This window comes from Lytechinus variegatus, chromosome 3, assembly GCF_018143015.1.
Source record: "Lytechinus variegatus isolate NC3 chromosome 3, Lvar_3.0, whole genome shotgun sequence".
NCBI lineage: Eukaryota > Metazoa > Echinodermata > Echinoidea > Temnopleuroida > Toxopneustidae > Lytechinus > Lytechinus variegatus.
The window spans coordinates 17,033,764-17,046,243 of record NC_054742.1 but is presented as its reverse complement, the minus strand read 5'-3'; the positions used below and the strand labels follow the sequence as shown (position 1 = coordinate 17,046,243).

General features: G+C 34.8%; 1 protein-coding gene across 2 annotated transcripts in view; it reads left to right on the top strand.

The window, feature by feature from the left end:
• The window catches only part of LOC121410358 (transmembrane protein 245-like), a 32,494-nt gene that overhangs the window by 2,503 nt on the left and 17,511 nt on the right, over positions 1-12,480 (top strand). For both annotated transcript variants that reach the window (XM_041602390.1, XM_041602389.1), the window contains exons 2-5: positions 8,513-8,729; positions 9,309-9,694; positions 10,204-10,314; positions 10,646-10,750. In XM_041602390.1, coding sequence (XP_041458324.1) covers positions 8,513-8,729; positions 9,309-9,694; positions 10,204-10,314; positions 10,646-10,750 — 819 coding nt within the window. The remainder of the gene's footprint in view (positions 1-8,512; positions 8,730-9,308; positions 9,695-10,203; positions 10,315-10,645; positions 10,751-12,480) is intronic.

The following is a 12,480-nucleotide window of genomic DNA, read 5'->3' as shown; positions in this document are numbered from 1 at the left end:
TAGTATTTTGCAGTTATAATCTTGAAACATCAACGATTAAATCTGTACCAAAAATAAAATAATTATCAATTATTTTATGCATGTGAATTATACTAATTAATTAACAGTATTTAATTTCACATTTCTGCCCCCAAAATACCTACTGTATTTGTATGCTTGGCAAAAATGACAACATCATGGGTACAAATGTTTGTTGCAATGATACACAACATTTGTACTAAAAATTAAGATTACAAATTAGATAATTAACCAAATCTCTCCGGTTTACTAATTGATAAGGTTGCAGATCAGAGCTGACATACACATATTCCATTGCTGCATATTTTAAAAATTGTCAAATTTTTATGACATTTAGTTGTTCCCTGCTTTAAAATGCCCAGAAATATGAGGATATCAGTCATATTACATATTATAGTAAGTTGTTAATTAGGTTTAATTAATATTGTATCATCTACCGCATCCACCGGCTTTGCATCCACCGGCTCCGCCACCCCTGTTACTTCAAACTTAATGTGCTATAGTTTTTGTTCCTGATATTGTATTGATCTAATAGTAATATATTTAGCCTATAGTTCTAGCTACAAAATGAGATATTACTCAATAAATTTGGTCAAGATGCTGTGATGGGTGATTCCATACGTGTCGTACGGGACATTTAGATAGCGTTTGACAGTTTTTGACAAGAAAAAACAAAAAATATTCCAGTAACTATAGGTGATCCAAGACTTAACGTGACTTGAATTCACATCCTGTATAATACAGATTTAAAATAGTAATGTGTCGTACGGACGCAGAAAAAGTGGCTTTTTTAGAAACCTCAAGTTTGTACTCAAAAGTCTGTGAGTTGGGCAAATAAATTTCATAGAAACTGAACTCAAATTGACACTAAGTTACCCAAGAACAAACACATTTATAAAAGAAAGCAAAATAAACATTCATGAATAAATAAAGCAAATTATAATTTTCGAGAACATTGTGGCGTACGGGACATTCAAAATGTGTCGTACGGGACATCTCTAAATTGAAGCCAAACTTTCTTTATGTCACTTTGACTTCTTCAATCACATTATTTGGCTGATGATAATGATAATCCTATCAAACTAAGACATTCATTAGGTTAGAAACCGCTATTAGTTGAATATTTCTGTCAATATATCATAAACAAAATAATGTGTCGTACGGGACAATTGTGTGTCGTACAGGACACTTCTGTGACGTACGGGACACTTGTGTGTCGTACGGGACACTTGTGTGTTGTACAAGCACTTGCGTGTTGTACTGGGCAGCCTGAATAAAAAAATGAACTTTTTATCAATCAGAAGGAGCATTGCCCCTAAATTTTTCCTTTTTTATGAAAAAATCTTTTAATAAGTAGTCATTCAGGACAATATAATTAAGTTACCTCAATATATACAATTGGGAGCAATATGTTATAATTTTTTTCATGATGGGAAATGTACAAGTGTTCACAGCATTTTTACGAGCTGAAAAACTTGAGGTTTTGTGTGAAGTTATATTTTAGGGAATTAATTGATGATTTTCAAACACTATTTAAACAATGAATGAATGAAACTTTGTGTAAATTATGGGGCTAAAATGTTATAATTTTTATATAAAATGTATATCTACATGATATATGTCACAACTGTCACTTGTAATTCCACAATTTTTTTCTAAAGAAATGCGGTTCTACTTTTTCAAACCCATCTGCATTTAATGAAACCATATGGTTTGTCTTATTTTCCAGATTTTTTTTACAACTGGAAAAAAGTAAGGAGTTTCAATACTGTATATAAAAAAATAGTGATCATCAAGGAGAGTCCAAATAGATGATCATGATGATTGATATGTATTTTTTACATCTTATAATAATTCCATATTAGCATGAAAGAGGAAGTCATCTTCCAGGCTAGGTTGAAATAATTATAAAAGTTTTCTTTTCACGCTCAATGAAAAGAAATTAACCTGCTCTGATCAGTGAAAATCACCAGTTTAGCTGAAGGGATTCACAAAAGAATAAGCCTACATGAAATCAATTAAAATGTTTAGAATCACATATTTCATGTTCTATGGAGATAAACAAAGTACTTTTTCAGTTCACTTTATGTTAACTCAATTAAATGAATTTAAATATGCGTACTGTTCATGGTTTCTGAATCCAAATCCTGCAATTAAATGCATTATTATATTGTGTGTCGTACGGGACAACTTTTAATAGGACAATAATTGAAAAATGAAGGGCAGTAATTAGATCCTTATGGGATAAATCGATCACCCATGGGTCAAACAAAGAGAAACCGATTTTATGAAATTGCATCATCATAAATAAAATTGTAGGAAAAACATTTGCATTGTCATGTGTCGTACGGGACATTGCAAAAAATAGGTTCGGAAAAATCAGGGCTGCCCCCATTATGGATCATGAAAATGTTGTAGATATTATTTGGAACCATCAATGATATATTATTCTATTGACCTGCAATATTTTCAATCTTCTCTTGCTTTGCAAATAATTGTTTCAGGCGGTGTTTGTACTTGATTATTGGTCATTTTCAAACGTGAGTGACACGACAATCGGAGAGGTTTAAGGGCTCATATCTTCAAACTTAAAGGTTATGAATCAATCATGACTACTATATTATATACAATGTAGGACTGGCATGGGCCACTGCGAGTTTGATTTGAATTCAACAATTTGTTTAGTAGATATGATTAAAAAACGGTGCGTGAGTGACACGACAAATTTTGGACATGGGTTTCTGACCACTAACACATATGGTTGGATTCGTGCCCAACTAATTGTCATGGAGTACTGTGAGTACCAGTAAATGGACATAAATAGTGTACCTATCTAACACATATAGTCAAAATCAATCAAACCTTCTCTATGGAAAATGGTACCCTCCTATATACCGTGAGTGACACGACATGCAAAACGTGAGTGACACGACAAGTGCAAAAATACAACATTTATCTCAACATTGAAAGTATTTTTTGCATGATCTAGAAAAGTAAAATACCATTAATCAAAAAACAAGCTTAATTACATAATAACTGCTTTCTTTAAAGTTCATAATATGTCATCCTGATGTTTTATTCTTGGTTTATGGTCATATTTGCCCATCAACTCACATTCCCTATACCATACCACATTGTCACACTAGGGCTTCTACCACTCTCCTCTTTAGAGGAGGAGGGGGCACTTGAAGGAGGTGTTATAAGGTCTTGGCATTGACATCAACTCAAACATTCTTTTTGTGGCCTGATATCATTCAAAACTTTAACTCTTTCTCCCTATCTGTATATGAAAGTTTACAGGTTCCTACAATTCAGCATCCACAACGGATGGAATAATTTTTCCTTGTAAGAAAGGTATTCTCAATAGTCGCTAACATCATCTGGCATGGTCCCTTTATACCTCAATAGCTTTTCCCCCTCGAGGTCCAGCTCTGTTCTAATCAGGGTACCCCCCCAAAAAAAAATTGATCTACTGGTACATGGCAACCCATCCAAAGTTGCTCAAATCAAAATGCGGTCTCGGTTGGGACTTGTTGGGACCTACATGAACATGCATCATTTTGTTGTAATGAATATGTGTAACTGCAAATCTGCTCTGAACACACATCGGCCCACTTATGGTAGTTTGCTGTTCAGACCCTACATGTAGTTAATCACTAGCGGTATGAATGGTGGCCGAACAAATAATGATTTTGAACTTGGCATGTAGCTGCTTCAAGCAATATCCAAAATGTTCTATCAAATCTCAGTACATTCTCACCTGAAATGTTTGTTTTCTTGCAAATTTGTTTATTTCATGTCCTGGAATACAAGCTTTATGGCAAATGAAAAGGTTGATTTAATCAATCAGAAGGAAAAGAAAAATATTTTCTTTTCTGAATTTGAAAAAATGTTTGGTGTTCATGGTGATCTCTTATATCTCATGTACACTACTTTACCACTAAATTTCTGCAAATTTCAAAAAAGGATCCCTGACTTTTCTAAAGCTCTATGAGTATAACAAAGAAATAACATTGCTCAAAAGAAAGGTGAACTTTCTGCTCATTTCTGTAAATGGAGACAGTGAATGTTCGAGTAATACCTAGGTATGACTTGAAACATCACCATCACCAACCCTTTATGCATTGTAAATATGTCCATTGCTAAAGTATAGTGGTTTTTCTCTTGATACATTCATAATTTTGTGTTGATTGATTATGTTGTTATATTCTTAATCACAGTACATTCACCAAAATATGAATTAGGATCCGAGTCTTCAAACCAATGGAAAATTGTCAGGATTTTTTAAACCAAGGCAACCACGGAGAGGAGAGAAAATAGATGAACTCAATGTCAAATTCAATATTTCCATAAAAAGGAGTAAAATTAGGAAGATGGAGGAAATTATTAGCCTAAAATAGGCCTAAATGATGTCAGGAACAACATTTTGACTGTATCCCTGGTAAAACGCTTAAAAAATGACTGGATGTCCTTTTTTAATTTTATACACAATATAATACTGTGAGTGACACGACATTTTGTGAGTGACACGACATTGTGAGTGACACGACACAACTTTAACAGATAATTTTAGCTTTACCTTAAAGGAGAAATATATTGATTATGAATGTGGTCTTATTATATATCAATGGAAAGGTAATGATGTGGGGATCATCAGTGGGTCATTCAAAAATACCGAAAATAATAGAAAAAGGTGAAAATCGCCGATTAAAAAACGCTAAAATGCCCCTCCGAAATATGCCTCGCATCGGTCTCTGAATTGACTGGAATTTGATGACGTCACTGTCTGTACGAGAGGCGTGATTGGCTCTCCCACGTGAAGCTCCACTTGCATGCAAAACCTGTTGCGTGGGTACGTTTTCTCCACACTGTCACTGAATACTTCTATCACGAAATGAAAGAAAACCCAGAATTTTATCTAGATTTGGATTTTCAAATTGATGATTTTAAAGATGAAGAGAATGATGATGAAGTGAACAACACAGTGAGGTAGTTGGAGGTAAATAATGGGCGAACAATGCCGATGATTATGATGAAAATTCAACTTGCCTGACGATCACAAGTATAAGTCATGTACATGCCGATTCGCTACCAACTCATGCAGCTGCTGCTACAAGTGGTAGCTATACGTACACCGCGCGGGCCAAATTAAATCCATGAAAATGAATAACCACATCAAGAGAGAGTCTATCATAAGAAGAAAAATAATGATATAACTGTACTTACAAACAAGTGAATAATCCAAATTAACCTGAAAGCAAATCAACTCAACGAATAGCAGCAGACGATATGCACCGACGATAAACTTCATGTGGCTGGGATAGATTGTCACTCGTTCTGTTAGATGTAATTTGTAACTCATTAATTTGACAAAATTACGAAACTCGGGGAATTATTTATATATATAAAAATATAGTAACATCTCTTATTATTTTTTAATTGTATTACGATAAAACCTCTTTTGAAGGAAAACGTTGAGATAAACTAAAATTACTTTTAAATCCCCCCCCCCCCAACATGCGTAGCTTGTATGTCATTGCAAACAAACCATCGCAAACATGCACGTATTCCTTCCTTGCTGATTGAGAGCTGTGCAACACGTGCATAGATCTATTCTCTCAGTCTCAGCCAAGGCGAGCAAACAATACGGCATGTGTTGTTGTGATGGTTTGTTTACGATCACATAATGCTACGCATGATGGGATGATCTTTTACATCTAATTTTAATTTACCTCAACGTTTTCCTTCAAAACAGGTTTTATCATAATTAAAAAAATGATAAGAGATGTTACTATATTTTTATATAGAATAATAATTCCCCGAGTTTCGTAATTTTGTCAAATTAATGAGATAAAAGTTACATCTAACAGAACGAGTGACAATCTATCCAGCCACATGAAGTTTATCGTCAGTGCATATGCCATATCGTCTGGTACTATTCGTTGAGTTGATTTGCCTTCAGGTTCGGATTATTCACTTGTTTGTAAGTACAGTTACATCATTTTCCTTCTTATGATAGACTGTCTGGATGTGGTTATTCATGTTCAGCATGAATTCAATTTGGCCCGCGCGGTGTAGCTAGCACTTCCAGCAGCATGAATTGGTAGCGAATCGGTATGTACATGACTTTACTTGTGATTGTGTTGCAAGTTGAATTTTCATCATCATCATCATTGGCGTAATTCCCCCAATTTACCTCCAACTACGTCACTGTGTTGTTTCACTTCATCATTCTCTTCATCTCAAAATCATCAATTTGAAAATCCAAATCTAGATAAAATTCTGGGTTTTCTTTCGATCATTTCGGGATCGAAGTATTCAGTGACAATGTGGAGAAAATGTACCCTTGCAACAGGTTTTGCATGCAAGTGGAGCTTCACGTGGGAGAGCCAATCACGCCTCTCGTACAGACAGTGACGTCATAAAAAAATCCCCAATTTCGCGGACGTAATTCTGCGTGTTTGAAGCATTCAGAGAGAGAACTTTAAACTATCAATTAACTGAGTTTCATCCGTCTCCATGATAAATGATGTACACCATCGTGTTCTCCTTATTTTCTCCTTTATTGTGATATATGATTCTCCAGTTTTACGATTTTCAATATATTTCTACTTTAACACATTGGACCAAGTTACTTTATATACAATAAGGTACAGATAAACTGTATTTGCTCCAGTACTGGGATAAATTAATTTTCAGAATACACAGCTCTAAAAAACTTTTTGCATTTAAAACGTGAGTGACACGACAACCAGTTTTGAAAACTTCAAAACCCAATTTTTTTCAGAAAAACACTTCACAGAATTTTTTTGCTATTTAGGAGTTAGATACAATACACAGCTTGTATCTTGCCAACAAATGTGCTTCTAATACAAATTTTATATTGTGATAGGCAATATGTGAATTTTAATGCAAAAATCAACATTTTGTAACATTTAATTTCCCTTGCATAAAATTCACTGTATCTCAAGACATAATTAATACTTTTATGTAAATGAAATGGAAAAATATACTTTAAGATGTCTAGTTTCAAAAAACATTGATGCCTAATTATTTCTAGCAAGTTTTAATTTTCACCCCCATGTCCACTTTTGTTTGAAAATGACCTATTCAATGAGCAAAATTATTGAAAATTTAAAATTCCATTGTTGCCCCCAATTAAAACTATATCTGTCTTCACTTTTGGTTAAAACTCATAATTTTCATAAAATTTAGGTATAATAGTAAAATATTACACTACTTACGACTTATTGAAAGCATGTTAAAATTTGATATTTTTGAAGTTCTAGTGTGGAATCGCCCTGATGTAGCAACAATTTATCCATGGCACCATGTGGAAAATTGTTCATACGCCACCCTTTTTTCATACCCAACTTATGAAATGCCACCAGATGTGGTTTACGGTACACCATGTGGAGTGTTATAGAAACAGTGGATAGAAGAAGAGAAGAAAAGGAGAGAGAAGAGTATCCTTTTTTGAAAGTCCTGAAAAGGACTGTAAACCAGAAGGAATTGATGAGTGAGTACAGCTTGAGTAGTAGAGCTGATGAGGAGATGCTGGCTTGAGTTGGCGAGTAAAGATGATGAGTAGTAGAGAGACTCAACGTTTCGGACAGGTTGACTGTCCGTCTTCAGGAGTGAAGACGGACAGTCAACCTAATAGCAGTGCATTGAACTTGCACTATGCTGTGCCCCCTTTTTTTTTTTTTACTTATCAGGCAATGAGCTTCACCCTAATGCTCGGGTCACAATCATGACAAAAATCCTGTTCATACCATGTAATGACCGGAAAATGTTTTGCTCTTGCCCCCCCTCCCCGGCCCGTCCGTCGACCCCTGTTACGCCCCTGTGTCAAATCTGTAAAAATATTGTATATAATTCAAACAATAGTAAGTGACTAGTGAGGGACATCATCGACTGTCTCATTTACATGTCATTGAGTTGTGCATATCACTGAAATCCTATAATAGTTTCCACTTAATCAGATGAAAATTTCTTGGTGGTGGGTGTAGCCTTTGTAAATAATAAATAGACCTATGGAAGATAAAAAGAAAATATTTTCAGAATACCACTTATATCATTCATGCATCTATTAGTGCGCTTGATTGTTAAATTATTAGAAATTTACATGCTCAGTATACGTTGTAAAGCTAGAAAAGATAGGAAAAAGATATGAACGTGTTTAAAATGCCAATTTGAGACCGGGATGTAGATTAGATCACAACCTTTTAAGAAAACGGCCACTGAAGTCTTAAATTCATTTCCATGTCCAGGCAGCATGTCCATTTGATTTTGTGTACAAAGTTTCACATTGTACCCATTTTTTTTTAGGAAGGGGACAGAAATATAAACATCTGGAACTGTTATATATAACCACAAGGCACATCTCTGATTGTATATCTTAAGAATTGAATACACTTTGGGTGTTTCAACACAGTTTGTTGAATATAATTTCGGTTGAATGCTTAATATGATTTGTATTTTTTTCTCTCAGGTATGGACAATCATTATTGCCTACATGATAGCTTTGATCTTCTGGTGGACACCGCAGTCTCGTTCTCTACTAACAACCTTGTCGGTACCAGTCTGGATTCTTCTACTTCTACATCTCTCGACCGTTGCTGGCTGGTATCGTATCCCTATCTTCTTCCTCTTTGTTATCCTGGTTGCCCTTGGTTATTCAACTCATCGCAAGGAGCAGATTGCAAGGGGTAAAATATATTTTCCTAAATTTTTGTTGTAGGGCTGTGTAATTTACGTTTTTTATCCACAAAGCTCAAATGTACAAGTTTTCAACTTTTGTCCCAGTTCCTACGTGTATTTAGGTTCTTGATAACAGCTTTTATTTAAGAAGCCATCTATGTTAAACAAATCTATTCTGTACTTTGGAGTATTGATAGAATATCTTAGATAATTTTGATTAAATGTTTAAAGTGATTTCTTCTTTGATTAACTCATCAAATTGTAAATATGATATCAAGTTAGGTAGCATCATTGATTTAAAGTGGTTGAAGGTGAGGTTGATTTTTTTACACGAAAGTGTTTTCATTGATAGAATTACATAACTCTGATTAAATGTTTAAAGTGATTTCTTCTACCTGATTATTTCTTTTTGTTTATAAGAGTCACTAATTCTAGTTTAGTTTCCTGTATGAACTGCCAAATGGATTAACTCATCAATTGTAAATATAATATCAAGTTAGTAGCATCATTGATTTAAAGTGGTTGAAGGTGAGGTTGATTTTATTACAAGAAAGATAAATTTGTATATTTTCTGCTCTTTCATACAGAGAGCATGTCCAGTAGTGACCTGGATTCATCTTCGACTAGAGATCAGTCAGAGACTGCTGAACAAAGCGCTTCATCACCCCCTGAAGCAGGTACTGACAGTGCTGACATTGGGCGCCCTGCCCGTCTGGATATCCCTCCCCTTAACATCCCCACAGCAACCTCTACCCCCCAGACAGGAGGAGGTGGAGGCTCTCGACGTAGAAGAGTCAGATCAGAGTCAGAGGAAGTCAGTGGACAGAGTGTACGCTACATCTATGGTGTCATATGGGCCTGTGTGGTGTTGAGGCTGTGGATTCATATGGGTCTCATCTTCAAGCTTGTTCCAATCTTTCTTGGTTTTTGGCTGATCAAGAAGGTTATGCAGCATATTGGAGCATGGGATCAGGTAAAGCTAGAAAAAGGTCGCAGTTTTGAAACATACAGTGGTGCTCAAATCTACTTAACCCTACCAGAAAATGAACATATTCAAAGTGTTTTAGTTCTGCCATGTTTTATATTTAATTGTGAAGTAAGGTGTAAAATATTACATTCAATAAAGTTTGTTTCTCTTGACTTGCCAAAATTTGTAGTGTTGTTGTCTACATTCAACACTCAGTATGAAGGAGTGTATTTTGTGATGGGGTTCACTACCTTTTGAGCACAACTGTACATTATCATGATAAAAAGAAAGAAATTATCAAGAACACACATTACACCAAATGAAAACTTGACTGATTTGGAAAACCTACATGTAGATCAGAAAAAATGAAAAAGGAAAATTTTGAATGGGACAGAAAATTTTATGAATTTAATTAATCTATGTTGTAATAATGTATTTAGTTTGTAGATTTGTTTGCAATAACTGATTAAATTATGATTGACACATTTATTTCTGACCTTTTCTTTTAAATTCAGGTGAAATACAGATATAAGAGTGCCAATGAAGCCATCGCTGGAAGAATGGATGCCCTTATTCCTTCTTACATCAGAGGACTGGGCAGTCTTTTCTTAGCGGGTGATCGCAAAGTATGTTGATCTATTATATACTGTGCATATCAAACTTTGATTATATTTATAATTTGCTCAGTCTAGAAAGTTGCATGTTTTTTCTTTGCTGGGAATGGCAAGGCATGTTTATCAGTCATATGATGAGGGTATTCCGTTGTAATGTTTTAAAAATTATTTTTACAGAATTTTAGGAAAGGATTTAAGTTTATTACTAATATCAATTTCTCATTTGTTTAGTGTTCTTTTTGTTTGTTCCTTATTTCAATGAATAACTGATAACTTCTGAAGCTAAAGCTTTTCACTCAGTTTAAATCATCATCTGTGCATTCTCTCCTTTCTCCTGTTGTAGGTTATTGGATGGTTAAAGAATTCTCTTGATATGGTGATCAGTGTCTTCATCATTCTGGCAATGTTTATAGCAATGATATCACTCACTGTCATGATGGCTGTTCAGGTGATTTCTTCTTTTGATCAAATTATGTCATTTGTTTAAAAACTGTATTTCGTTAAAGTTTGAATGTATGCTAAAATATTTAGGAAATATGATAATTAGTCTTTCTTTGTGGCTAGTTTAGATTTTATTTCAAGTTGGTGCTGCAATCTTTGAGGGAACCTTTTTAAAAGTAATTCTGCAGTGGGATTCTTCCTTGATGAACTATCTCTTGATATTGAGATCATTTCTGGTATCTGCAAACTGGGACCCGGTCACACACACAAAAATTATGTAAATGTAAATCTTCAGCAACCTGAAAGAATTCCAGAATGTGTGCTTCTATTGGGCTGATAGTTATACTGGTGTTTAGTTTTCCCAAGTTTGCATTATGAACACAAAATTTAGCAAAAGAACCCAAGTCTTGAACTTTGCATACAATTTCTGGCTTTGAAATAGTTATCACTTGCTCCTATAAAACCCACTCTGCCCCACCCCCCCAAAAAAAATCAAATTCATTTAAAATAATTCACAAAGTTATCAGATTTTCGTTGTCATTTGTCTCGCCTCCATAGCTGCAGAGCGAGACTATAGGCGTCGCTTTTCCAACGGCGGCGGTGTCGTCAACATTGAAATCTTAACCGAGGTTAAGTTTTGAAATGTCATCATAACTTACAAAGTATATGGACTTAATTCATTAAACGTGGACATATGGGTAATCGAGTATTACTGAACATCCTGCCTGAGTTTCAGGCCACATGACCAAGGTCAAAGGTCATTTAGGGTCAATCAACTTAGACCATGTTAGGGGACTCCATATCGAATTCTTAACCAAGGCTAAGTTTTTGAAATGTCGTAACTTAGAAAGTATATAGACCTAGTTCATAAATCTTAGATATAATGGTTATAGTGTATCACTAAAGATCCTGCCTGAGTTTCAGGTCACATGATTAAGGTCAAAGGTCATTTAAAGGTCAATGAACTTTGGCCATGTTGGGGTTATTCGAGGAATTGTCATCATAACTTCAAAAGTTTATGGATCTAGTTCATGAAACTTGGACATAAGAGCAACCATGTATCCCTGAATATCATGTGCGAGTTTCAGGTCACATGACCAAGGTCAAAGGTCACTTTGGGTCAACAAACTTTGGCCATGTTGGGGGTTTGAGGAATTGTCATCATATCTTTAAAAGTTTATGGATCTAGTTCATGAAACGTGGACAGAAGAGCAACAATGTATCCTTAAACATCCTGTGCAAGTTTCAGGTCACAAGACTGAGGTTTAAGGTCATTTAAAGGCCGTGCTGGAATATGTGTAGAATTGGTTGGCATCATAAAAAAAGTTTATGGATCTAGCGCATGAAACATTGACATAAGGGTAATCAAGTATGAATGATTGTTTTGCACATGTCTTAGGTCACATGATCATGGTCTAAGGTCATTTTGGGTCAGTGGACATATTTTATTATCGTATTAGTGTTTTCTTCTATTAATAGTTATTCACTAGCTGTTTTCAAAGGCAGCACTGCTGCTATATCAAATTGCATGAAGCAGGTGAGACTGCCAGAGGCATTCCTCTTGTTTAACATAAGTGTAAATTGCCATTGATATTTCAATTTAATCTTAAAAAGTGCATGGGAATAAAAATCTATTGTTTTGTTCACTAAATCTTCATTCAAGAAAAATAACCAATAAAATCACTGAAGAGTAAAAACAGTCTTGGATGGTATTCATGAGCAAAGACACAATAGTCT